Source organism: Cimex lectularius, unplaced genomic scaffold, assembly GCF_000648675.2.
Source record: "Cimex lectularius strain Harlan isolate CLEC.00 unplaced genomic scaffold, Clec_2.1 scaffold46, whole genome shotgun sequence".
NCBI classification, from domain to species: Eukaryota; Metazoa; Arthropoda; class Insecta; order Hemiptera; family Cimicidae; genus Cimex; species Cimex lectularius.
In genome coordinates, this window is record NW_019392654.1 from 1,529,481 (window position 1) to 1,556,959 (window position 27,479).

General features: G+C 35.3%; 2 protein-coding genes across 5 annotated transcripts in view; both read left to right on the forward strand.

Annotated features, from left to right (window-relative positions):
- The window catches only part of LOC106669393, a 130,100-nt gene extending 118,349 nt beyond the window's left edge, over positions 1 to 11,751 (forward strand). For all 4 annotated transcript variants that reach the window (XM_014398864.2, XM_014398856.2, XM_024224583.1 and 1 more), the window contains 9 exons: positions 7,663 to 7,730; positions 7,795 to 8,061; positions 8,125 to 8,349; positions 8,427 to 8,643; positions 8,708 to 8,775; positions 8,836 to 8,928; positions 9,003 to 9,206; positions 9,267 to 9,473; positions 9,951 to 11,751. In XM_014398864.2, the coding sequence (XP_014254350.1) occupies positions 7,663 to 7,730; positions 7,795 to 8,061; positions 8,125 to 8,349; positions 8,427 to 8,643; positions 8,708 to 8,775; positions 8,836 to 8,928; positions 9,003 to 9,206; positions 9,267 to 9,473; positions 9,951 to 10,051 (1,450 nt within the window). In that variant the 3' untranslated portion in view covers positions 10,052 to 11,751. The remainder of the gene's footprint in view (positions 1 to 7,662; positions 7,731 to 7,794; positions 8,062 to 8,124; positions 8,350 to 8,426; positions 8,644 to 8,707; positions 8,776 to 8,835; positions 8,929 to 9,002; positions 9,207 to 9,266; positions 9,474 to 9,950) is intronic.
- A 6,731-nt stretch (positions 11,752 to 18,482) lies between these two features.
- LOC106670515 (transmembrane protein 145-like) lies at positions 18,483 to 26,023 on the forward strand. Its single transcript, XM_014400954.2, has 12 exons — positions 18,483 to 18,719; positions 20,175 to 20,249; positions 20,346 to 20,420; positions 20,557 to 20,754; positions 22,821 to 22,905; positions 22,964 to 23,035; positions 23,097 to 23,246; positions 23,306 to 23,478; positions 23,533 to 23,705; positions 25,254 to 25,374; positions 25,436 to 25,654; positions 25,712 to 26,023. Exons 1-12 carry the CDS (start codon positions 18,630 to 18,632, stop codon positions 25,931 to 25,933), a joined length of 1,653 nt encoding a protein of 550 aa, XP_014256440.1. The 5' UTR covers positions 18,483 to 18,629; the 3' UTR covers positions 25,934 to 26,023.
- The last annotated feature ends 1,456 nt before the right edge of the window (positions 26,024 to 27,479 follow it).

Consider the following 27,479-nt stretch of genomic DNA (forward strand, 5'->3'; position numbering starts at 1 on the left):
GTAATAGAGTGTAAATGATTTAACAATGTCAGGAATGTCTGTTATAACCAATTTACATTTTGCAAGCATTGCATTTCCCAACCTTTAGGCAACAACGACGCTCTTATATTAATAAATTATTAGAATATTGTTTACACCGCCTGTCATAGTCTGAACGATTTAAATGACATTAAAACGTCCGCCTTTGTTGTTTTGCCCAGTGGACAGCGAGCGAGATAATTGGATCCGGCCAAACTATGCGCACGGAGTAAGATAATTTCGTGTGACAAACAAGATATTAGGATAGAGAGGGACAAAAAATGGCGATTGATGGTGCGAAAGAGATGGAAATTGAGAGTGAGAAATACGGAGATTGAGGGTGTCAAAGGAAAACAGAAAGAGAGAGAGAGAGAGAGAGAGAGAGAGAATGAATTTGAGTGAGAATGAATTTGAGAGAGAGAGAGAGAGAGAGAGAGAATTTGAAAGAGAGAGAGAGAGAGAAAGAGAGAGAGAGAGAGAGAGAGAGAGAGAATTTGAAAGAGAGAGAGAAAGAGAGAGAGAGAGAGAGAGAGAGAGAGAGAGAGAATGAGGTTGGGGAAGAGAGGGTCAGGGACAAAAGGAGATTCAGGGTGAATGGAGACATAGAGGGTGAGAGGGAGGAAGAAAGAAAGAGGGTGACCAAAAGAGGGATTGACAGTGAGGAAGAGAAAGTGACAGAAGAGGGATTGTGAGTGAGAAAGAGAGAAAAGGATTGAGAGTGAGAATGCGAGATTGTGAATGAGAAATGAAAATGCTGCGACTGACCAAAAGAGCTATTGTGAGTGAGAAGGAGAGAGATTGTGAGTGACCAAAAGAGGAGAGAGGCGATAGAATTGAGATTGAGAATGCGAGATTGTGAATGAGATATGAAAATGCTGCGACTGACCAAAAGAGCTATTGTGAGTGAGAAGGAGAGAGATTGTGAGTGACCAAAAGAGGAGAGAGGCGGTAGAATTGAGAGTGAGAATGCGAGATTGTGAACGAGAAATTAAAATGCTGCGACTGTCCAAAAGAGCTATTGTGAGTGAGAAAGAGAGAGATTGTGAGTGGCCAAAAAAGGAGAGAGGAGGGAGAATTTTGAGTGAGAATGCGAGATTGTGAATGGGAAATGAAAATGCTGCGAGTGACCAAAAGTGGGATTGAGAGTGAGAAAGGGTATGATAGTGAGTAACCAAAAGGAAGATTGTGAGTGACCGAAAGGGAGAGTTTATGTGAGAAAGAGAGATTGCGAGGTAGAAAGGGAGAGATTGTAGTGAGAAATGGAGGTGGGGTGAGTGGTTACAATAAAAATTGTGAGTGAGAAAGAGAGATTGTGAGCTAGAAAGGGAGAGAGGTTGCAGTGAGAAAGGCCGGTGGTGTGTTTGGCTAAAATAAAAATTGTGAGAGAGGAAGAGAGATTGTAAGTTAGAAAGGGAGAGATTGTAGTGAGAAATGGAGGTGGGGTGAGTGGTTAAAATAAAAATTGTGAGTGAGAAAGAGAGATTGTGAGCTAGAAAGGGAGAGAGGTTGCAGTGAGAAAGGCCGGTGGTGTGTTTGGCTAAAATAAAAATTGTGAGAGAGGAAGAGAGATTGTGAGTTAGAAAGGGAGAGATTGTAGTGAGAAATGAAAATGCTGCAAGTGACCAAAAGTGGGATTGAGAGTGAGGAAGAGAAATGCTGTGAGTGACCAGAAGAGAGATTGAGTGAGAAAGTGTATGGTAGTGAGTAACCAAAAGGAAGATTGTGTATAACTAAAAGGGAGAGTGAGTGTGAGAAAGAGATTGATTGTGAGTATAAAGGGAGAGATTGTAATGAGAAAGGGAGGTGGTGTGTGTGGCCAAAATAAAAATTATGAGAAAGAAAGAGAGATTGGTAGTTAACGAAAGATTGATTGAGAATGAGAATGAGAGAAAAAGATAGATGGAGATTAAGGTTGAGAGTGTCCAAAAGGGAGATGGAGAGTGTGGTGAGTTACAGGGTTACTTGGTATATGCAGTTATTTAATGATTAACAACTATTTGTGCTTTACAATTCTAATATCTATTGATTAAATAAAATAGTAAAGTATTTTTGATTTAACATATTTAGCATAATTTTTTCAATATTGAGTTCATATAACTAACTGTACAAACGTGTAAATGAAAACAGCGATTTTTCCGTTTGTTTTTCTATTGTTTTGTCCAGTGGGCAGCGATTTGCGTTTGTTCCGGCCAAAGTATGCACATGAGGCAAGATAATTCTGTACGACAAACAAGGTACACCATTGTCTTGCGCCACCTCCAATCCGGAAGGTCAACAAGGAATGTCAAAAACGAATGTCATTTTGTATGTTCTATATTTATATTATTACATTGTTCAGACTGTCATCTATTTTGTGCAATTGAAGCTTCGTTAATATTGAAAATCTGTTTTTTCTAAATTTATTCTTTTGGAAATTATTGTTCAGAACTGTACGTTTAAAGAATTTGGAACAAAATAGCACATAATTCATTACATTTAGTCGTTTGATTGACCAAATTACTTCTTTCAATTAATTTATGTAAGGTTTTGATTGAAATGAAAAAGTTAGTGTCACGTGCGGGATTCGAACCTGAATTTTTTAGTTTCCCCTCATACCTTGTACTCTCGTCTATAGGGTTTTTTAAGATTTTGGGGGTTGAATAATGATTTTAAAAATCATTCTGTACTCTGCAACCGTTATAGATCTATTGTGTAACCTCTATAAATTATAACCATACTTTGGAAATTACACTTTTTCCTGTAAGTCCAAGCACTTTCCTCGTTGCCTCTGTAGGTGTGAGAATTGCCTTACTAAAGACTTGTACCGTAATTAGAATAACGCCTCATATTCACAAAGGATGTGTGCCAATGTCTCTGGTTTTTATAGACAGTTTTTATCTCTTCTTTTCCCACCTTCTTTATGTGGTAGTTAAGAGGGCAGTGGCCGGTATAGAGGCTTAGCCTCAAATCCAGCCTGCGGAAAGAGAAGAGTTTCTTCGCCATCCTTTTGGAAAGATTTAAACATGTCTTAGCCTTGCCTCATACCTTGTGCTTTTGTCAAATTGAGTTTTTCTTTCTCAAGACATTTTTCCAGTTCCAACTGAAGTACACACTCCTGTGTATTTAGTTGTGGGTTTGGTCCCATGGGTGAGAGGGCTGCCCCTTTTTGGCTAGTTGGTCAGCCTGTTTATCCCTTTTATACTTTCATATCCGGGAACCCTTTAAGGTAATCTTGTTGAGTTGTCCTAGCACCTTCAGGCAGAGACACTTTCAAACAAGTTTGGAGTTGAAAGTATACGCGTTTAGTGCCTGTATAGCTGCCTGACTGAGAGTAGCTTCAGCTTGGAAAATTGTTGAGTTTTAGTTCAAGGGCTTTGCTAAGATGTAGATCGGCCCTTTTACCCATAAACTACACAGTTAGTTTGCCTCATGTGTGCTTTCTTCTGTAGGATTCTGGCATGCCTAGTTGTCCATCTTTTTTGGCTTTTTCGTACCCTGTTAGTTTCCTTCTATACCTTCATCTCCGGAAACCCACTTCAAGGTAACCGGGTTGTTCTCCTGGAGCCAGCCAATAGGCAATTTAGGTATTCGCAGACTAGGTTGGAGCTAAAACCGTACGCATTAACTGCCCTTGACTGTCCGAAATGAAATCTATGCACCTTTTATATTCTCTTCTTAGGAGGAAAATAACTCCTTTAAAAATGGCACCATCCTTTGGTACATAGATGGATCTAGAACACAAGAAGGTACGGGAGCAGGAATATTTGGACCCGGCACCAAATACTCAGAACCCATGGGAAAACACACCAGTATCTTCCTAGCTGAGATTCACGCAATTGAAAGATGTATCCAATTCAATCTAAATAAAGGATACAAAAACAAGACTATAGCTATCATGTCAGATAGCCAAGCAGCTATCAAAGCACTAAGCTCAAATACCATTAGTTCAAGGATGGTGCTGAACTGCAAAACCAAACTAAATATATTAGGTATGCAGAATAAAGTCAGCCTCTGCTGGGTCCCAGGACACATGGGAGTAGAAGGCAACGAGAAAGAGGACACCCTTGCAATGAAAGGGGCTGCTACACCGCTGATAGGACCCGAACCCTTCTGTGGCTTAGGAATCCACACTATTAACGAATATCTCAGACAGAAGGACAAAAAGAAAATGAGGGAACTTTGGAATTCACTTATTGGACATAGACAATCCAAGAATCTTCTAACCAATTTTGGCAAGAAAGAAATCACAGATTGTGTCAAAGGAAGCAGGAACAGACTGCGAATCCTAACAGGACACTAGATTAAATGGACATCTAAAGAAAATTGGAACAATCCAGGATGGCACATGTAGATTCTGCAAGGAAGCAGAAGAGACACCAACACACTTACTAACAAACTGCGGAGCTATATTAGCCCGCAGGAGGAAGTGTTTTGGGGTGTACAATGTGACCATAGAAGAGCTTCAACCAATAAAACCGGGCCTATTAATCAAGTTTCTTGATGAAATAGGACTCACCGAGGGGGATACAATACCTCTCAAAGGGCGCAGTATACCACACCCTGAAATATTACATCTACATCTATATTCTCTTTGTCGACTACTGTGCACAGAGTTTGAAGGCATGGACCTTAGCTTGCAAGATACTTGGAACCAGATTTGCTAGCCTATACCTCTACGCATACTTTAAATCTTGTTCTGGTAGATCGGTGACATATTAGGGCACAACCTGAAACTTGGGGTTACCTATCTTCCAAATATCTTACATAACACACATGAAAGGGTCTGTTAAAGTTCAGTTTTTCTCTAATTTCGTCAGGTTCCGTTATAGCCATCTCAGTTATTTTAATACTCTTTAGAATTTTACAATGGCTTTTCCTTGGATCTGTTTTTCTTTCTTTTTATCTCAGGGGTCTGCCACCATTTGATCATGCGCTTTTTAGACTTTGCAGTGTGTTTCGCGTCTGTTAGTGCAGTGTTTCTGTCAACCGTACTAGAGCTCTTTAAGTGACCCTAACCATCCCTAATTAATACATCTTATCGTACTGAATAAATAAATTCTTTCAATTAATTAATCTTTATGTAAGGTATTGGTTGAAACGAAAAAGTTAGAGTCAAAAGGGGGATTCGAACCCACAACCTTCGGATGGGTTCCCGCTCGTGACACTAACTTTTTCATTTCAATCAAAACCTTACATAAAAAGATTAATTAATAATACAATGTTGATATTTATTTGATGCAAGTTATGTAGTTAAAAGTGAAGTGGGCATTCGTGTAGTATAGAGGTCTTTGTCTATGCTCATCCAAGTTTCACTTGCTTCCTCGACAACCCGATCGATCTGAATTTTCTTCTTGCCCCGATATTCTTTCTTTTCTCCTGTTGGTTGCCGATCCGTCTTGTCCACTTACTTTCTGTCGAACACGCAACGTGCCCTGCACACAGCCTCATTTCGCTGTGATGTTCTTTCCGGTTCATCAGTTCATTCAATCATGATTAGTAATAATTTTGAATGTCCTCCTTAAAAAAAATATTATAGGTTTGTCGTAGGTGTAGGTTGAACGAATCGATATCGGGTATTTTGAATTCGCTTGCTTTGTGGATTGACCATGTTTCTGCTTTAGTCGGAACCGCGGGCGGGGGAATTAACGATGATTTATGAGGACGAAGGTAAACAGTGTATTTGCTTGGTGATAGGCTCTCACGCGCAAACAGTGCCACTGTTGACTTTTGCAACACTTATCTGCCCTCCAGGGCCGGTCCTCTCCATCATTCTTTACTCCCTAGAGCGAGCAGGAATTACTTTCTTGTTGATCCTCACGCACCCACGCCCACTCATTATAAACGCAATTATAGTTTTATTGCTTATATTACATATATCTTTTAATTATTTAAAAAATTAAAAACTATTAAATTTACATGTTTTATATTTAGTTTTGCAATACAAGCTTCTTTTTGTTTTTACTGACACGCCCTTCTGTCTAAAAATCCTGTATTAAAAATAATGAACCTAACAATCCAAGTGATTGAAAATTTAAGATTGAAAAAATTATAAAGAAAAGAGTCTGTGATAAGAAACAGAGAGATTGAGAGTAAAAAAGAAAGAAATTAAAAGTGAGAAAGAGAAAGATGAGGACTGTTTGAAAGAAAGATGAGGAGAGTTGTCGAGAGAGATGAGAATTTGAGAGAGAGAGAAAGAGAGATTAGGAGAGTCAGAGAGAGGGAGAGAGAGAGAACTCTCCTCATCTTTCTGTCAAACAGTCCTCATCTTTAACTTTCTCACTCTTAATTTCATTCTTTTTCATTCACTCTCAATCTCTCTGTTTTTTATTGCACTTTGTTTTCTTTATAATTTTTTCAATCTCAAATTTTAAATCTTTCATTCATAAAATTCGTTTTTTTTTGTTTGTTTGTTCGTTTTTTTAATATTGGATTGTTAGGTTCATTATTTTTTATATACAATTTTTAAACAGAAGGGCGTGTCAGTGAAAATTAAGGAAAGTGGAAGAGAGAGGGAGACAAATGAGGAGAGTTTGAGAGAGAAAGAGAAGGAGAGTTAGTGAGAGTGATGAGAAATGTTTGAAAGAAAGATGAGAGTTGTCGAGAGAGATGGGGAAAATTTGGGAGATAGAGTGAGGGGTGAGGAGTGAAAAGTGATAATGAGAGAGACATGAGGAGAGAGTGAGAGAGAGAGTTAACGACAACTCTCCTTATCTTTCTTTCAAACTGTCCTCATCTCTCACTTTCTCACTCCTTATTTCTTTCTTTTTCAATCTCAAATTATTTTCAATCATAAAATTTGGGTTTCTTTTTGTTTTGTTTTTTTAATATTGGATTGTTAGGTTCATTATTTTCAATACACAATTTTTAAACAGAAGGGTGTGTCAGTAAAAATTAAGGAAAGTCTGAAAGAGAGAGGGAGAGACATATGAGGAGAGTTTGAGAGAAAAAGAGAGAAAGAGAAAAAGAGAAGGAGAGTTAGTGAGAGAGAGAGAGAGAGTGAGAGAGAGGTGATGATAGGGGAAGAAAGTTTGAAAGAGAGAAGGAGAGTTTGTGAGAGAGGACAGTTTAGAGAGGGAGAAAGAGAAAAGGGGAGTTTGATAGAGAGAAGGAGAGGGGAGAGAGAGACATTGAAAGAGAGATGAGGAGAGTTTGAGATAATGTAAGAGAGACATTAAAAGATCGAAAGAGAAATATTAGTAGTGGGAAGAATAGAGGGGTTGTAAGCTAGAATGATAAGTAATTGAGAAAGAGAGAAGTTGAAAAAACGTGAGAAAGAGAGAGATTGAAAGAAAAGTGAAAGAGAGAGAAATCGAAAGTGAGAAAGAGAGAGATTGAAAGTGAGGAAGAGAGTTTGAAATGGAGAAAGAGTAAGACAAATGAAATTGAAAATGAGTTAGGGAGAGATTGAAAGAGAATGAGAAAGTGAGTGTGAACTTGAAAAAGAGATAAAAAGTGAGTGAGAATGTGTGACAGAGAGTGTTAATTTGGCATATGTTGGTTATTCTATGCAGTTATTTCATGGTCAACATAATGATAAGTGCTAGTTTCTAATTATATATGTTTATTAAATATAATAGTTCAATCTTGTAGAATACTTATCAAATTCAGCACTTCTTCAACATTGCTTTTCAAATAACTATTCAAACATTGTATTTTTCTGTTTAGGAAGGAAAAATGTTACCGGTGCATTGCTATGTATAACAAGCACACCAATGTACTACAATATAAAGAAAGTATGTATATATTTGTATTATTTTATCTCAGGTAGTTAATTTATTGAATCTGTTTTTGTCGCAGCTTTCTGTATGGAAGAGAGCTCCTTGGAGAACCTTTGCGATAGTATAAACGGGGATGCTACTCTCCTTTCAATGTTCAGGGTCGACGCCACTGGAGTACCCTGCCCATTCAAATCACCTCCTTTTTCGGTCGTGTACAGTAAAGGACACGGGGAGTGTGGTGGAGAAGAAGGCGAGCCACCTTCAAGGGTTGAATCTTGCACTGATGAGTCAAAACTCGTATTTAAATTTCAGGCTTGTCCTGACATTCCAGGAACTGAAGCTACTGGTAATTTATTTGGAGAAGAAAAATTGCAGCAGTTTATCTTAACTGACATTTTTATTTTTTCAGTCGAAGAACTAGAGTGTCTTGGCATGTGGAAAGAAAGTTCAAATCACTACTTAGTGGGACGTTTGAACCACAAGATGGCGACAACCGATGAAGAGAGATACAGATGTTTTGTATATAGAAAATTGGAAAACCATGGTTATGAATTTTCACAAAGTGGCGAGGCAACATGTGCTGGAATGGTTTCAGCATCTGATGGAGGTTCCAGGATGGTTAAACTTAGAAGGGGTAATTAAAACTTTTTTAAAATATTAAAAATTGATGAAATTTCTATTGTATTTTTAAACTAATAAACTTTGTTGTAGAAACGGGACATACAAGGTGTAAATTTCCAACATGGGTAATACAGAGAAATCATTGGCATAGCCTCGACTATAGCCATTTTTACCATTTCTCACATAAAAATGCCTCATTGAGAGTCACAACTCCATCAAGAGACACAGAGACAAAATTGATCTGCCACAAAATTATCTCGCAAAAGCATAACGTGGCTGCAATTGTTGTGCATGTCGTTTCAGGATGGTTTGTAGTTCTAATCACCATTTGTTTTAGTTTTTCTTTGTTTAATTTTATGTTCTAATTACAGTGAAGGTGGTTATAAATGCATGACCATTCACAAAAGAGATTCTCAAGTAATACAAATGCAAATGTCAGGTTTGTATACATTACTTTCTCTATTACATGTAAGATGTTTATTATTCTTTTTCATTGTAGAATTACTTGTTGACATTAATGATCCAACAGCTTGCTCCAGTGAAGAGCCAAGTTCTTCATCTAACACAGTTACTTTAATTAGCAAGCAATCAAGTAAGTATTTTTCAAAGTTTTAGTTTTTAGCTTGTAGATCAAGAAAAATGGTTAAAATCACATTGATTTTCCAGGTGCCAGCTTGCCTTCCAACCGCTGTCCAATGGAAGGAAGGTACGCTCCATTACTTTCCAACCCAATAATGCCAGGAGAACCTGCTGATCAAATCGATCAGGAATGTGGCCAACAGACATCACTCGTCTCTCTTGCCATCGGCTGCAGTCCAATGAACGATGTCATGGAGTTTCACTCCAATTGCAGAACAGTTCCTCCAACGTGTAAGTATTTTGTGACAGCGCATTACATTTGGATGTATTTTTAACTATTAAACTTTTTAGCTTATTCATGCCATGGCAGCTGGCGAGAGAATTTAACTACATATGTCGTGGGCTCACCAATAAGCAGGCATTCAACCGATGCAAGGCATTACTGCTTTGTGTTCACCCAGACAACTCCTGGAGGGCCAATCGTACTCCAAAGGCTTGTGGAAACTTGTGCCACACCTCTCAAACATGCAGAATGGTCGTTCAATCTTACTGAAATAGGTAAATAAATTTATATTTTACGTAATATAAGTCCCTCCACTCCAATTCACCCCTACACAAAGGCTACCTCAGAAAGAGGTATAAGTATCACTGGCTACGGTCATTTTAATTTTTTTCATCTGTAAGTTCATTTATTCTGTGTAATAAAATTTTAAAAAATTTACATTATTTTTAAGTACCAAAAAACTACTTTACATGATAAATTGGGTTCTGATGAGAGCAAATAAAATGGCCAAGCATAGAACACAGCCAATCTGCTAAAATTGTGTTATTCTATCTTTTAAGTATTAAGGAGGTTTAATGAGGATATTAAAGGCATAGTTTCATTTAATGGAACATGTTGACTAAATTATTATTTTATGAATACTATTGTAATGTTTGAACCATTATTAATTATTTTTTCCTTTTTGGACATTAATCCAATTTATATGGAATTGTTTGTGGTATGTTTTTTATGTGAATAATTTATGATTGTAGGTAAGTGTACTGAGACCAGTACGGGTCATAGGGTCAATAGTTTACTCTGCCTTTTGCTACTGCCATTGGCAGTTTTTCTGGTCAACATTGCTCATCGGTGATAATTCTGTCCTTCATCCCTCAGCCAAATTCTTCAGCATCAGATCAAACTACTCACCAACCGACCACAACAGAAAAAAAAGTTATTGAATAATTTAAGATGGAAAAAAAAGTAAATTTCACTTATGTAGTCATTTTCATAGGTTGAGTTTGAATGTATGGTATGCAAATTTTAGTTAGAGGCTGGTTTTGAAATTATTCTACCTCAAGATTTAGGAAATGGTGAAAAAGAGGAGAAATTTTCTCATTTCAAACAAGACTATAAAAATTAGATAGGTGAATTTTATGTGATTTTGAATTTTCAGTTTATGATCAGAGTCCCATAGGATGAAGATTAACTACCGGTTGAAAAATATTTTACATATTATGAAATAAAAACACACGCATACTTTTATGTAAGTGTTGTCATTGTGATTTTAACTTGAATGAAAATGCTTTCAATGTACAAATAAATATGGTTATGTAATAGGGGGACGGTTTTAAGTGCTATTATTGATCTAGTACAATTTATTAATGCCGACAAATTTACCCGGTATGGTTAAATGCGATATAGGTTTTGAGTGCCATGAGAAAAAAATCTTTTTAAAAATTAATTAGTACTAAAAGTAAATAAATAATCTGATCCGTTTCTATAGAACATAATTTATATTTTGAATCAATAATCGATGTTTACGAAGCTATTTTTATTGTGTATCGTATATATATATTTGTCTATAAAAGTTATATCCTATATAGCTTAGAATATTTTACTGTAGTCCTAAAATCTGTACATATGTGTAATTGGGAAAAAAATGGAACAAGCATTAAATTGCATAAATGTTTCTTAGTGTACAGAATTTGTTTTTGATGAATTTATCTGTTTTAACTGGGCTTTAAATTGGTTATGACTCAACTTTTTTTTCAATATAAATGGTGGTCTATATTTATTGCGGCTGTGATTTGAGTTTGGTTCATTTAAAACTGACACAACGGTTCAATTTAAAACATAAATGCATCGGCAGTATATTTATTGGTATTATATCAATTTTATTTATTGATCAATAAACTGGCACTGGAGTCACCATCTACACTCGCGTGTTTCATTGACACTCAATGCGTTTTGGCTTTGCGCCATCATCAGAGAAGAAATCCAAAGATGAACCGAGCGCCGGTTCGACGTGTGCATTATCCAGTTCTTAAACAGATAAATTGCGATAAAGTGCTTCACGCAACAGATTTTTTTCCCTGTTTACTATATGCACTATTGACCATATTTACAATACCAATGATGCTGAGTACAGGACTATGATTTTTTATGGTATTATTTTTTTATGTTATACTAGATAATAATGACGGATGAGAAAAAGAATTTATTAATTAAAAAATTAGATCCCTTTTATTAGTACACTTATAAGTACACCAAAACCTAAATTGTATAATAGCTAATTCAATTTCGCTCAAAAGAAAAAAAATATTATGTTGAAGTTTGTTTTATGATATATTATTAATATATAAGGAGAGAGGAATATATATACAAAATAAATATAAAAAAAATTTCAATAACTTTATTTTCTTAATGGTAGTCTAGTAATATAAAAAGCATTCCACTAAATTATATAATTACATAAAACTGATACATTTATGCTTTAAAAATAGTGTTGATAGAATTTTTTTTTCTTTGACAAAAACCCATTCATTACAAGTAAAGCACCATTACTGATTTAAAGTAAAATTATCGTCCCTTCTCCAAATAATTAGTTAATTGTGAGGGCTATTTGAAGTTGATGCAATGTGGAATTTATTATGTGATTATTTTGTTCAATTATCGAATTGAATTGGGTGATAAGATTTATTTAGTTAATATTATAATTTAAAGGGGGGATAAGAGTGAATAGATTATCTTTTAAATTAATACCCTAAAATATATATATATTTGCTGGGATAGAAAACTAAAATGTACCAGCTTTGTGTCATCCTTGGCCCTTTTTTATTTACTGGATTTTTTTAATTAAATAAAATAAGCTTTTATATTTGTTCAATGTCAAAATTGTATATGCTTTGATATAAGGAATTCAGAAAATGTGAAGGCTAAATAATCATTGGATACGAGAACATTTTTTACCCCTATTGTTCAATTTATGTTTTAACTGTCGGCGGTTCAAAGTAACACTGATGTCTTTCTTTAAAGAGAATAAGACTTGAGAACTGTGAATTGAGTACCCTTGTTAATATATGTTTATTTAAATTTTTATAGAACCCCCAGACTGTCTTTATATGATTAATTCAATTTATTGGAAATTATTTAGTTTGTTTTAGTTGTATATTGTTGTAAACTCTTTGTAAATAACATTTGTAACATATTAATTTGATATATTTGAATTTTTCTCTTTTCAATTTCTCTGGTTAAGTAATAATTGGTGCTAGTCTTACAGCTGATAAATGAGTTGAAATCAAGTCAAATGGTTTTTAATATTTGATTCCAATCTAGCTTCTGTATGAAATGAGTTAATTCCTCCGTCCATTCAATAATTCCTCCACATTTACCATTCTTAAATGTACAAATTAATTTATCAGAACAAAACTAATTTAAACAATTGAATATGTCAAATAGAAACAAATCTAGGTTGGAATCAATAAAAAAAATCCTGTTTGTTCATAACTATAAATTTTACCCTTTTCATATGCACAACGATAACTTAAAATTATTATGAAATCAATAAATGATTTTCTGCTCAATTTGTTGAATGTTGACTTGTGCAACTAAAGATCGGTGTTTTTGAAGAAAATAAGTTATTTTCTATATAATTAACGATTAAAAAGATGATTTTTTTTTTTTTTTTTCAAATGACAGAATATATTTATTACAATTGAAAATGCCAGCCTTCTTGCCACCAAAAATAGTTGTTATTATTTAAGATGTAATATTTAAAAAAAATGTATATTTATGATCACAAATATCAATTATATGTTAGCAATAAAAATTGTTTTTTTTTTTTTTTTAATTTTTTTTTGTTTTTTATGTATCAGTTGTGAAATCGCCACATAGTTCCATTCATACCCGTGTTTGCTATCCTTGAAATATAATATAAGAGGAAAAGTACATTTATTCAGTATATTTAATGAGTTGGGCTTTCAATTGGCCAAGGTGACAGAATATCGAATACAGGTTGGAAAGATGAAAAATAAACGATGCGAGAAATTATTTTTGTAAATAGATTATATTTGAGAATTTACGAAAATTATACTTTATGTTAATTTCTCTTTTGTATACCTGCCTCTGATTACTTTCGATGGTGTTTATTTCTCGTCGATGTGGCCCAAGTTTAAAGCACTCAATGTTCTAAGCTTTCTGTGTTTCTAAAAAATGTATAAATTTTAAAAGTGTATAGTAAGATATATCGGGTAATACTGTGGATGAAATCTGCGTATTGTCTAGCCTTCCTGTTTACTAAACGTTTAAGTAATTGTTCTGTTGTATTTGCTAGGAGAAAAGGTAAATCCACTGATAAATATATACTTAAAATTTTGACATTGTTTTCGTCTGATTTCATATGGTATTTTTGTCTCAATGAAATTGCTGTTCTACTCTTTTTTCATTGCTAAATTGTTAGAAGTATTAATCAATTCATATCAGCTTATTATTGTTTCCAATTTTTATTGTATAAAATATATATTGATATACATTGATCAGCTTTTGTATTTCCTGGTTTTTCCTGAATCATACTTGTTAATTTTTTTAAACTGATTTATATACGTTCAACAGCGTGTACAAAATTTATGACCTCTCGGACTTATCCATCTCATTGGTGAAGTTGGGCTCCTGGGGCTATCAACAGCTAGATTATTTCAGCCCTAAATACATCAGTTTTTAAATCTAAACCCACTCACTCTTAATTACATACAATCCTTACAAAAACATACTTCACTCAATTTGGGTACTGTAGTGCTCAACATTCTTCTATTATTCTTTAAACATACTATATACCTAATCTAATGGAAGGTCGATGGGGATTCACTGTAATAAATACATTCACACTCAATTTCACAAAATACAATATCCACCAAGTACTACCATAAATAAAATGGCCCTGATTTCCAAAAATTGGGAGTCCCAAATTGGAGCCTCGGTCTTGTACAAAGCGAAATATACTTTTGACAGTTGCTCTTAGGTTTTTTATCCCCTGTTACCATCTATTTGAAGGGGGGTTAATTAAACAATTATGGCAATAGGGGGCTGACTGGGACCAACCCCCCCATCCCCCAAAGTAACCTTGAAGTGGAAACACGTGCAGGCTGAGTTGGTCCAACTAGCTGAGGTCCGAATACCATCCTAGGTATCCAGAGGAATACTGGGTTGGCCTTATATGGGTTTTGTGATGCCTCCGAAAACGGATACGGTGCAGTAATTTATTTGAAAGGGGAAGCCCATAAACCATATGTCTCGTTTGTGTGTGGAAAGGTCAAAGTTGCCCCAACCAAGGGGCAAATCTATACCCCGACTCGAATTGTATGCCGCCTTGCTTTTGTCCAAATTGTTCTGTCGTCATGGAAACGTTCACAAAAAGGAATCTAAAACCTGAAATATTTGCGTTTTCTAATTTGACAGTTGTTCTCTGTTGGCTTAATTTGGAGTCCAACCCGAACACATTTGTTGCCAATCGAGTAGGAAAAATTCAGTCTAACGTTGAAAAACCCAGCCGATTGTCTTTTGCAAGGTTTAACTCCTCAAGAATTGTACAATCATCCATATTGGTTTCATGGACCTGGTTAGTTATTAAAGAATGTATCGCAATGGCCCATCACCCCGTTTTCATTTAAAGAAGATTGTCTTGAACAAAGGAAGAAGCTTGCACTACAGACACAAGTTCAACCCGAAAACATGTTTATTCAATTTACCCAAAGGTTCTCGTCATTTCAAAAATTATTAAATAGTATGGTCTATTTAGTGCAATTACTTCCAAAACAGGTCCTGATTACAGCGTCAGATTGCGACAAAGCCGAACTGACGCTTTATAAAATTATTCAAAGCCAGTATTTCTCATCCGAAATCGAACACCTGAAAAAACAAAGTTGTTGTTCACTAAATCTTCAGCGTTTAGTCCCATTTTTAGATGAAGGGATTTTAAGAATTGGGGGGGGAGGTCCCACTTGCCGTTTCATCTTTGTTGAGATCATCTTCAGGGCCTGGGATTTATAAACAATGTTTTAATTATACAAATACATGTAGAATGTGAAAAAATGAATTTATACGATGCAAGAAATTTTAAACTCAATCAAAGCATTTGTACACACTCAAAGAGTTTGTTTTCTGAGTAGATGTGTCATTATTGTGTGTCTACACAGAAAACAGACACTTTGAGTGAGTAGTAGGGATTAGGAAGTTAAATTTTGAATGCGAGAGTACTTGGTTGCAATAATTGAGCGAGTATTAGAGGGATGTATACCATTGTATTGTATGCATTGTACTGTAATTGTATGTATTGGTCTATTATATTGTATACCAGTTGTCAAAGAGTTTGGTGATAAAAGAAAAATGAACTTTCTTGCATTATACGACGCTGTCAAAAGTAAGGAAATGGCAGTTCATTTCCTTTAGGAAAAGTGCGTCTTCCACTAGCTGTGCGATGTACAGGAGGACATGACGGGCAGCTGCATGCATTTGACAGGATCGCAAGTGAAGGTGCTACAAACGTGGGTGCAAGGCAGAAATGGCGTTAAGAAGTAACACATCTGATTGGCTCAAGACTGCCACATTTGACCACTGTGCTGTTCGTATATGCTTGGGCATACGAAATGGTAAATGTTAAATTTTGTGAAAGAGATAAAGCGTAACACGTTCGCCGATTGGTGCAACTACATTCATAAAGTTTATATGAATTCTATTTTGCTCAAACATTCGTGCATTGGTGGGCCCAATTGCACTTTGGAAATTGATGAATCACTGTTTTCGTGCTGGAAAATCAAACACCGGGAGAATCTTACCACAGATAAAATATCTATAATTCTATTGATGCACAGATGGGTTTTTGGTGGCATTTGCCACGAAATGAGAGAATGTTTTCTAGTCGCTGTTGTGGACAGATCAGCTGCCACTCTCATCCCCATAATTCATGATCAGATCGCTGCTGGGTTTGTCATCATTTCCGATCTGTGGAAAGCATATGAAACATCCCAGGATCCAACATATGACAATGAACCACCCTCTCAATTTTGTCGACCCGACCACCCGTGCACATACCCAGTCCATTGAAAGTGTATGCGAAAAAGCAAAGGCAAGGAACAAATGGCAGTGGGGTACCTGCCAAAGTTTATTTGATTCCTATCTATGCGAATTTATATGGCGGCAGTCATGTACAACAATGAGAATGTCCCGCAGGGACTCGAATGTGATTTCCTTTACTACCAATTTATATTCTTAATTATTATTATAAGAATTACCTACAATAAAATGTTTCAGTATTTATGATTTACATTAAAGGAGCATTTCCTTAAGTGACAGGAGAGAGATCTTAGCGGTTGAGTAGGGCAGAGGCACAATAACGGAAAAGGTCCTGTCTGGCTACGAAAGCTATACATTTGGAATTGGTGTCGAATTTATCTAGTGCAATGTTTTGGCCACCTTTAAGCGTTTTTTAGCTCGCCGGGGAGCTTGCTCAGTCATGTATTCTGACTGCGGAACAAACTTCGTTGGTGCTGAGATACAGTTAAACGATCTGCGCGAGCTGCATGGAAATCAAGAGTTCCGTTAGAAATGGAGTCATGAGTTGAGTGAGTTTAGGATAAATTGGAAATTCAATCCTCCACATGCGCCTCATTTGGGGGGGATATGGGAGGCCAATATAAAGTCGTTAAAGTCCCACTTTTTCCGTATTGTTGGGGAACAACTTTTGACTTATGAAGAACTGAACACGTTACTGATTCAAATTGAAGCCCTCTTGAACTGCTGCCCCTTGTGTCCCCTAAGCAAGGACCCCCTCGGTGCTGCTGGTGTTGACACCAGCAGACCAACCCATTTTTTTTAACTACACCCCGCTTAAGTCATTACCGGCGGTGGACATAACGGACGTGGCAATGAATTGCCTGACCAGATGGCAATTGGTGGATCAAATGGTGCAATCATTCTGGAAACGGTGGAAGAGCGATTATTTGCACGAGCTTCAGGTTCGGTACAAGTGGAACAAGTCGGTACCACCTCTGGGGGTCGGAACACTAGTGGTGGTGTGCGAGGAATCTACTCCCCCATTGAGTTGGTTAGGGGATTTTGGACAAGTATGGCCTGAAGACCCAGTGCGGAGCTAGTTTCCCAGCACTGGTGGTAAATATCAATCATCTCCAAATTGTTTTTCAACCTCAGACTGTTTTTCAGGCATACTAAATTCGCACTAATAAATACATTCACTCATTAAAACACAAAAGATATCACACTATGTGCAATAAAACAGCCATGTTTCCTCCAAAAATCGGAAAGGGAATCCAGATTCTTGCTGCAATATTATATTGCTGATGGTAATTTTACGCCACCAAATTGAAAAACCTGCATACCACAATCTAAATTTTCAAAACTTAGCTTGGTAAAGGCTAGGTAGATGACTTGGCTAATTCTGTTTTGTGTTAAAATCATCCCAGATGAGTACAGCCTGAAGGACCCATGACAGTGCCGGTTGCCCAGATCTGATAGTATCTATCAAACTTTTCCATTTTTTCCTGGCTGTTATGCCATGCAACATTAGTCTGAATAAAACAATGCTTATGAAAAGAACAAGACTCAAGGAAAAAGGATAGGACAAAAGAATCTTTGGCTGCAAAAGTTTTAACTACCTAGATGCATTGGTGACATAAATACCAAAATTAAAGCACGAAGAGAAGAAGGTGTCTGCTCTAAATAAGTTTTTGCAATTTAAGGAACCATCTTGGGCAGCAAAACGCATTGTCTACAAAACAATTATTAAAACCATCATTACATAAGGCAGCAAGAACTGGGTGTTAACAAAGGGAAGCAAAATGATTAGGGTTATTGTAAGCGAAGATCCTCAGAAGCTCGAGATTCTTCAGTTTTTTTCCAACCTGATTGACCATGGCAACCATATTAGTCTGTTAAATAAAATATATGAAAACAGAAGAATCAAGAAAGTAGGGAAGAGGGATCTTTGGATGCTGCTAAGAGGTACTCTGTATGCTCCATCCTTTCACACAGTCACACTAATATATACATTCACTCTCAATAATATACAAAAAATACCTAAAGCGAAATATTTATATAGAACTATTTAATAAAACAGCCCAGTTTCCTCTTAATACTTTGTTTTTTACATTTCCAAAAATAAACTGAAATAGATTAATCAAAACTTTTGTGTTAGGACACCTCAGAATATTGATAGTCAGTCCATATTTATTTTAATAGCTAACGTGTTCTCTTGAAATGATTTATTGATGGGGGCCTAAGATTATGATTGGCAAGGTTTGGGGGCAAGGATCTCTGTTTGGGTCTGGTTGCCTAGGCGAGGGGAGTCAATAACAAACATTTGTCGTTTTCACTCAGTTCAAATGTTCAATTCCCAATGGAATTTTTCAAAACAATCCGTCCAAGTGCATAAATGAATTATGAATGTTTTGTTTGTGTTACTGATCACAACTCTGCTCATCAGCTCTTCTTGGTCTAAGTATGAAGAAGGCCGGATTAAAACATTTGAGGTAATTCTAAATCACTTATTATAAACAATGAGGTTCCATCAGAACGATACAGTTATTAAATAATCAATTCAAATGTAACTTGAATAAAGGTACTGTCAACTGTCTGACTACCTTTTACCACTCATAATTTTCATTATTGGGATTTCTTGTAGGTGTATTTACAGTGAATGTCAAACATGACTTGAATTTTTTTAAATTATAAAATTAGTGTTTCATCACAAACTTTTCTGTGATACTAATTTCATTATACAACACAATTTAATAATATGAGAAGAAACTACAGTGGCTTCTTGCTAATCTTAATGTCTCTCTAATCTAACAAGTTTTGGTAAGTGGAGAGTATATTTTTTGTTCAAAAATTTAGGTATTTTGTGTATGTAGTATTAATGGTCTCTCAAAACTCTCTGCTTTTATTTTTTGGTACATTTGCATCCAAAAATCGTGAGGGTGTGTTGACGAAATCTGTAGTTTGGTCTTTTCTGGATATTTTGGGGATCATCATAGTTTTGCTCTGTCAGATGCGTTTTGACATCCCCGTCTTCAATAGTGGGTTTTAACCGAAATTATTATAAAATTAATAACGGCTGAGAAGCCGAAACACACCCAAGCCAAAACTGCTGCATGGGCAGATAAAGATGAATGAAACGACTTTCTGAAGATATGCTCATTTATTGGTATTTCTTCTTTTCTACTTCCCTTCAGTTCTTGCTGTTTTACCACGTTTTATTCAGTCTGCATTGGTTGCATAGCCTCTCAGCCTGGAAAAAAAAATTGAAAAAGCTTAATGTATACTATCAGGGATGAGCGACTTCAACGTCCGGGATGATTTTGTTAGCAAGATCGTCTACCCTGCCATATCTCTATCAAACTAAGTATTTAAAACTTACAAGAAGATATGCTTTTTTTTTTCTTTTCATATGGTAGAGTTTTTAGGATCCCTATTCCCATTTTTTTAAATGGAAATAGGGCTATTGTTTTGTATACAGTACATTGTAGATATGTAGTTTTGGGTTTCTTTTTGTGTATATGTAAGTGTTTATTAGAGTAAATCCCATCGTCCCACAATTTAGTTGTAAAGTAGTGTAAAGTGTGCTGAAGGATTATTGAGTACTTTATTCTCTTCAAAAGTTATGCAAATAGGAAATAATGTATGAGAGTGTCAAGCTTTAACAACTGGGGGCTGAAATGGCTTAGCTGTCGACAGTCCCTGGAGTGGATTTCAGTGGTAGGTCGGACAAGAAGAAGGCCATAAATGCAATTCAGAACTTATGTCTGCAGAATTGAACTTATTATTATATTATAACTTACTATATTTTTTATAGATATATTTAGAATTTTTTTAAATAAGAGATTAGTTAATAATAAATGTTCTGGTAGACTTTTGGTAGAACACTCTTTGGTTATTAACATTTTTAAGTGTAGTTCCATTTCAAACTTTTGATTTACTATTTTTAGAAATGGGCATTCATTGCAAGATTTTGTTTTTTATCGAGGGAAGGCACATTTGAATATTCAATTCAATACAACAAAGTAAGTCCACGTTATTATATAATTCAGATATAAAATTTAAATTATTACTAAAAGAGAATGTGTTGTTTTTAACTATTTTCTCTTAAACATTTGCAGGAATTTAGTGTACAAAACTTACTATTGTATCATGATTCTGACACTCAATGGACAGCGGTTTACAAATCTAACAAGGTTTGTATAAAAACATCTCGTCTTTTGATTTAAAATGTGCGCAAATTAAATTCTCAGTTGTAACGTTCAAGTTTACATATTTTAATGAGAGGTAAGTTATTTTATTTGAATTTTCTCAAATCATTTGTATCCGTAGACTTGTGAGCAAAAAGAAGCCGTCCTCGATAGAAAGTTGAATCAAATAATTCCTCTGACCCAGTCTGATTTAGGCTCTGGGTGTCGGGAAAGAAAGACGAATACATCCATTGTGGTGCAATGCAATCAAGCCAGAACTTTTCGAAGCGCAAGGGAAAGGTGGTGGTTTCTTGCAGTCAGCAACTGTAATTCTTCCAAGGTAAGTTTCCTTGAAAAGAAATAAAATTATTACTTAAAAATAAATCTAAAACAATGAAAGAAAGTTTCAATTAAAATACAACGTACCGACATCATCAAACATCCTCGAGCCAGCGGCCTAATTTAACAAGATCTCAAAAGCTGTTCGTATGGTGCAATGTTGATCATTTCAATAATGAAGATGTTCTATCTTCAGCTTATCTGTTAATGTGGATGGAGTGGGAGCTGGTGAAAATTGATTTTCATGGTGGCAGTGTGAAATCCCATGGCCTCAGTGAAACATTGATTCCTCGATCTGATTTCATCTCGATCTCTCGTCATTCGTCAAGCAATCCCTTTGTTAGGAATTAGTTGTGTAGTCTAAGTTTAATAAATATATCATAAAAATGAAAATAAATATGGTAATAATAATAATGGAGAGCATAAAAAAATGGAAAATTCTCCTAACTGGTGACTTGCGGTATCATCAATTTTTTTCTTTATTCCATTCGTCAAGGATTTTTTTTGTTACAAACTAGTTAATTACTCCAAATTTAATAAAAATGTACTAAAAATTTAAAAAAAATATGGTAATAATTATAGAACGCATTGAAAAAGAGAAATTCTCATAACTGCTGAATTGTGGTATCTTCATATTTCAACTTTACTTCATTTGTCAATGATTTCTTTGGTTATGCACTAGTTGAATACTCCAAGTTTAATAAAAATGTAGTAAAAATGACAAAATATATGGCAATAATACTGGAAAGCATCTGGGATGAGAAGTTCGCTTAACTAGTGACTTGCGATATCTTCAAATTTCACTTTTTTCCATCCGTCAATGATTTCTTTTGTTACAAACTAGTTGACTACTCCATATTAAATAATGATATCCTAAAAATTACTAAAAATAAAAGTAATGAGAATGGAACGCCCCTAAAAAGGGAAAGTCTCCTAACTGTTGACTTGAGATATCTCCAAATTTCTACTTTATTCCATTCATCAAGGATGTCTTTTGCTAAGAACTAGATGACTACTCTAAGTTTAATAAAAATATGTTAAAACTGATAAAATATATGGTAATAATAGTGGATCGCTCCTAAAAAATGAAATTCTCATAACTGATGACATGCGGTATCTTCAAATTTCACCTTTATTCCATCCATCAAGTATTTCTTTTGTAACAAACTAGATAACTACTCTATGTTCAATAATGATATCCTAAAAATTACAAAAAATATAAGCAATAATAATGGAACGCACCTAAAAATAGAAATTCACTTACCTGATGACTTGCGGTATCTTCAAATTTCATCTATATTCCAACCGTCAATGATTTCTTTTGTTACAGACTAGTAGACTACTCTATGTTCAATAACAATATCCTAAAAATTTCAAAAAATAAAAGTAATGAGAATGGAACGCGCGTAAAAAGAGAAATTCTCCTAACTGGTGACATGAGATATCTCCAAATTTCTACCTCATTTCATCCGTCAACTATTTCTTTTGTTACAAACTAGATAACTACTCCATATTAAATAATGATATCCTAACAATTACTAAAAATAAAAGTAATGAGAATGGAACGCCCCTAAAAAGAGAAAGTCTCCTAACTGTTGACTTGAGATATCTCCAAATTTCTACTTTATACCGTTCATCAAGGATTTCTTTTGTTAAGAACTAGTTGACTACTCTATGTTTATTAACAATATCCTAAAAATTACAAAAAATATAAGCAATAATAATAGAACGCATCTAGAATGAAAAATTCTCCTAACTGGTGACATGAGATATCTCCAAACTTGTACCTTATTCAATCCGTCTCTGGAAAATGCTGGAAAAATGGGATGGACTTGAGATGAGCTGGGCTCCACTTGAATTCAGGGTCAAGTGCAGAGGACATGGCCTCATGCAAATGCCATTCATAACATACTAAGACAGTTTCCACAGACATTTGTAGGCCGCAAGATTCTAATGATTTACTTTTGGTTATATATTTCTTAGAGAGATATTCTTGGAATAATAGTCCTATTTAAATTTCAACTTTTTTTCTAACTTTATATCTACTTGAATTTATTTTTGTGCTAGGGATTGGATTTGTACTACAGGTTTTTGATGACTAATGGCCCACCCGATGACTATTGGCACGAACATTTCTCTGCTGATGAATTCTGTATGTTTCTTGTCATAAAATGTGAATTACAGTCAAGTGATTAGGAATTTTTTTCCAGATATCCTGCCAATGCTTATGAGCTACTTTGTAATTTACATGCTGCTCATCCTTGCTGTGGTCATGTGCTCGAGTAAATAAAATTATACAATTATGTTGAATTTCTAACAATTAAATTAATTTGAAATTTCTAGTGGAGCTTAAATCGAGGCAAATGCTGCATTCAACCTACAAAGTCTATGCATTTTCTGTTTATTTGCAAACACTCGGGATTTTTCTGCAGATTATCGCTTACATCCGGTTTGCATTTGATGGCATTGGTCTGCCCAAGTTAAAAACTTTAGGTAAAATCTTAAACTTTAACATAATAATGTTTTTTTAATGCAAATTTCTTTTCCCTCAGGAAGGCTGTCGGAATCCGCGAGTGAAGTATTGTTTTTAGTTGTGCTCCTTTTGATGGCAAAAGGCTATACAATTACCCGAGGCCGACTACGTATGGCATCAACAGTGAAACTAACAATTTTCATATGTCTATATGTTGTTACATTCATAACTATGTTTGTTTATGAAAAATTGGTTAGTACTTGTAATTAAATTAAAACATGTTTTTTTTAATATACTTTTTTTTAGTTTTTCGATCCTGGAGAAGTGCTATATCTATATGAATCACCTGCTGGATATGGTTTAATCGCTCTAAGAATTATTGCATGGTGGATGTTTGTTTATTCAACTGTTTTCACTCTTAAACACTACCCAGAGAAGGGCGCATTTTATTACCCCTTTAATTTGGTCGGCACTATGTGGTAAAAAAAAATTATATTTTGGTAAATGTGTATATTAGCCAAATAACCAGTAAAACAAATTAAAACTAGACATTTTTTCTAATTTAAAGATTGAATGACAATAGTAAAATAGCTAAGTGATAAGAGAACATAAAGCACATAAAAAAACATAAAAAATAACTAAACCAGAGATATAGTATTCAGAAACATTTATTTTCACACTGGGCCGATTATAACAGACCAACAGTCAAACGAATACTGGTCATGGTATATAGGTCATAAAGAGGTCAGCTCCTATGTACAAACAAGGCGAGTCAATTCTCGAACTCAATTCTCGGGATGAGTTTTTTCATAAGAGGGCTTAGCCCAAATGATGCTCACTAACACCAGCTTCCTGATTCCTCGACAGTCCTTGCTGGCTCTTGCTGGCTGAGAATGTGGCTGCTAGACTGAGTCCTCCACTTCACTGTGGCTGCTGTTGACTCCACTCATGCACTGACTCATTGAATTGAATGGTCTTGACTGAGCATTCAGATTGACTGTGTCCTCTCGCTGAGCTTCCAACAGAGTGCGGCTGCTTGACAGAGTCCACCACTTGACTTAATCCTTGGGTTGACTGGTCTTGACGGAGTCCTTGGGTTAACTGAGTCCTTGATTGACTGACTCCTCTCGCTGACTGAGTCTCCATGTTGACTTTTCTCATTCATTTAGTCCTTGGGTTGATTGGTCTTGACTGAGTAATCGGGTGACTGTCCTCTGGTTGACTGAGTCCTTAGGTTGACTGTTCTTGACTGTCTCCTCACGTTGACTGCGTCCTCTCGCAGAGTCCCTGACTGAGTTCTTGAATCAATCGAGTCTCCCTGTTGACTCCTCTTGTTCATTGTGAGCTTTTACTAAGTTCCCAACTCTGACTGAGTGAGCCACTGAGTGTTCTGCATCAGGCCACTCTTTCAACAGCCAACTCTATTCAACTCTTCTTGGCCCTGGACAGTCGATGTTGTGTCTCTTGGATGTTGCCTCCAGCTCACCATCTTTGCTTTTCAAATCATCCCCTTTTATACCAGTTTCCCAACTTGGGTAAGAATGGAAAGGAAAAGCAAAACTATTGGGCTAGATGGCCCACTTTCTTTTTCCAAGCAATAACTTGTAATTCTCAGGGGTTTCTGTTACGCCATCACTAGTCCCATGTCAATGGACTTCCAGTACAGTGCCCACGTGGCTAATATGACTCCAAATTTATGGTGTTCCACAAATGGGTATGTGACAACCTTTCCACACTAAATAACTCCTTGATTTTTGTTATTTAGTGGGACTATTCATCTATCGTGCTGGTATGAGACTACCAGGTTTGTGGGAAATGCCTCTTTGCTCCCTACTCGGTGGGCAACTCATTAGATTTACAGCTTATTTCTAACTATGTTTGAAATTCTTTACAAAGATTTTTAACTTATAGTAACAAATGTTCCTAACTTACGCTAAGAGGGACCGGCTTACAGTGGCAATAATAATAAATAAAATTGGTAATTAACCATAAAAGCATGACAAAATGTGAAGGATTTTTAAAATTAGGTTTGTGACTGGCCCAGCTTTCATCTTGACAGCAAACACATTGATTGACAAATGGGTGAGAGAGAGTGTTGTCTGTGCACTGAACCACTTTGTAGCACTTGCTGGGCACTTACTATTCTTGGTAAGTAATTTTTCTTCCAAAAAAACCAAACTCGATAATGTTCCAAATTTGTACATTTTAGGTATTGACTGTCCCGAACAGAGCGAATAAAAACTTCCCGTACCATGTCAGGACTACGCAAATTGGCATTATGGAAGTAGGTGACGGTGTCTTGGGCACAAATACCCTGGACCATTTTGGCCATCATGCTTATGCTCCCGGTGGTCCAATGGCTCATATACCTTCACAGTGGCATCACGTTCCTGTTGAATTATTCACGATTGCAAGCACCATACACACAGTTAGTAAATTAACTTTTAGTTTTAGGCTATTTTAATTTTTTTTTTTTTCTGTTAAGGAATCATCTGTTGTATCCACATCCTTCAGACCCCACCCGAGACCAAGAGATGAGTATTCACAAAATTTGGTAATCAGGCCAGAAGAAATTTCACCACTTGCTCCCCCAACACAGGTTTGTGAGGAAAACGATGATTTGACAGATATGCAAGAAATGAGCCTGAAGGAAAATGACAAAGGGCCTAAACAAAAGAAAGAACAGTCTGTGATAGAGAAAATATAAATTAATGAGTTCAAATTTTATTCGTATCTTGTATTCTGTCTGATTAACAGTTTGTACCTTTTTAAAAAATAAATAGTCATATTCTGCATTCAGAAAATTGTAGTTCATATTTACCCTACCATGAAACACCCTCCCACATGAAATATTTAGTTACATGACAGTTTGGCTGCAAGAATGATGAGGGAGAGCACTCACATGCTATTATGCTGCTCAATTATCTAGCAAATAAATTTTTTGTCTCATATTAATAATAAGTTATTAGTATCAAATAAAAAAAGTAAATTAGAAAGAAATGTTAAATAAAAATTGTCAACCATAAAATTTAATTAAGTAAAATGATGGGAGTTGACTGAACATATTTTTCACATTTATACCATTTTATTGCATAATAAAATCAGATACTTGATTGGATAAAGAAAAAAATATATTTTTCTCCTTCTTCTTGAACCCCCAGAGGAGAAAATACAGCTAACTTGTTTAGACGACCGTGGCAACCAAATGGTCAGCATGATAGACTCAGTTTGTAGACCCCACGTCGTGGGTTCGATTCCCGCTGCTGCTCCTGGCCTTTTTTGTCATGCTACCCTTCCCTCAACAACACATTGTTTATAATGATGAAACAAAGATGTATGTACTCTGTTCATTAGGCCATTAAAAAAACACCTTGCACAAAGTTGTTCTTCTGAGCCAATGAATATTCTTCATTTTGTGTTCTGATGAACAATATGAGGGCGAAGTATCAAGCTACGAATGTTCATGAACTGTTTTCATGTTCAATTTTTTAAATTTTAATTTAAATACAGTTTGGATATGCTGTTTACGTACTTTTTATTTTATTTCTTTTTATAAAATTACTCTGAGACCTGAACTTCTAGCAGACACTTTACCATGCCGTAATGTTTATTTTACACACACATAAAATAATAATAATAAAACAAGCATACTCGTATAATCAATATTTTTTTCTTTCCTGAACTCTAGAGCAAAAAGTGCAGCTAACTCATCCATCACATAAACTATAATTGTTGCTCAAAAATTAAAGTGCAGTATTGAAAGTGTATTTTTGTTACATTTTTTGACTGAACAGCAGTTTTTGTTGTATAAGAGAAGAGAAAAACGTTTATGATTATGCATTAAAAATGCTTAATTTAATGCTTCCAAATCCTATTGGAAAGTACATCAGGTTTGAATTCAGGGCTGCTGAGATTTGAATCCAGGACCCTTGCAGATGTGAGTCTGTACTGTAAAGCGCATATTTGACTTATAAAATAATTTTTATTGTATAATTAAAACTTATTTGTTGTTGAAACAGAATTAGGTAGAACTTTTCAACTGTGAACGTATAAGTTTCAAAATGCAAGGTTAAAAAAAGGCAAAGGCAATCTCAAATAAACAATCATTGTTCTATTTAAGCAATTATCTAGCAATTAATGTATCAGCTACAGAAAACAATAGAAATCTGAGATCTTTTCTCTTTTCCATTGACCTGAAAGGTAGATCTCACAAACTCATCCTACAACATAGATCTGACCATACACATAATTAA

Excerpts from the sequence above, each read along its gene's own strand:
- LOC106670515 (XM_014400954.2), top strand. The coding sequence starts at position 18,630 with ATGAATGTTTTGTTTGTGTTACTGATCACAACTCTGCTCATCAGCTCT. Across the intron at positions 20,250-20,345 it reads ATTCAATTCAATACAACAAA|GAATTTAGTGTACAAAACTT; the intron begins GTAAGTCCACGT and ends AAACATTTGCAG. Across the intron at positions 25,655-25,711 it reads TTGCAAGCACCATACACACA|GAATCATCTGTTGTATCCAC; the intron begins GTTAGTAAATTA and ends TTTTCTGTTAAG.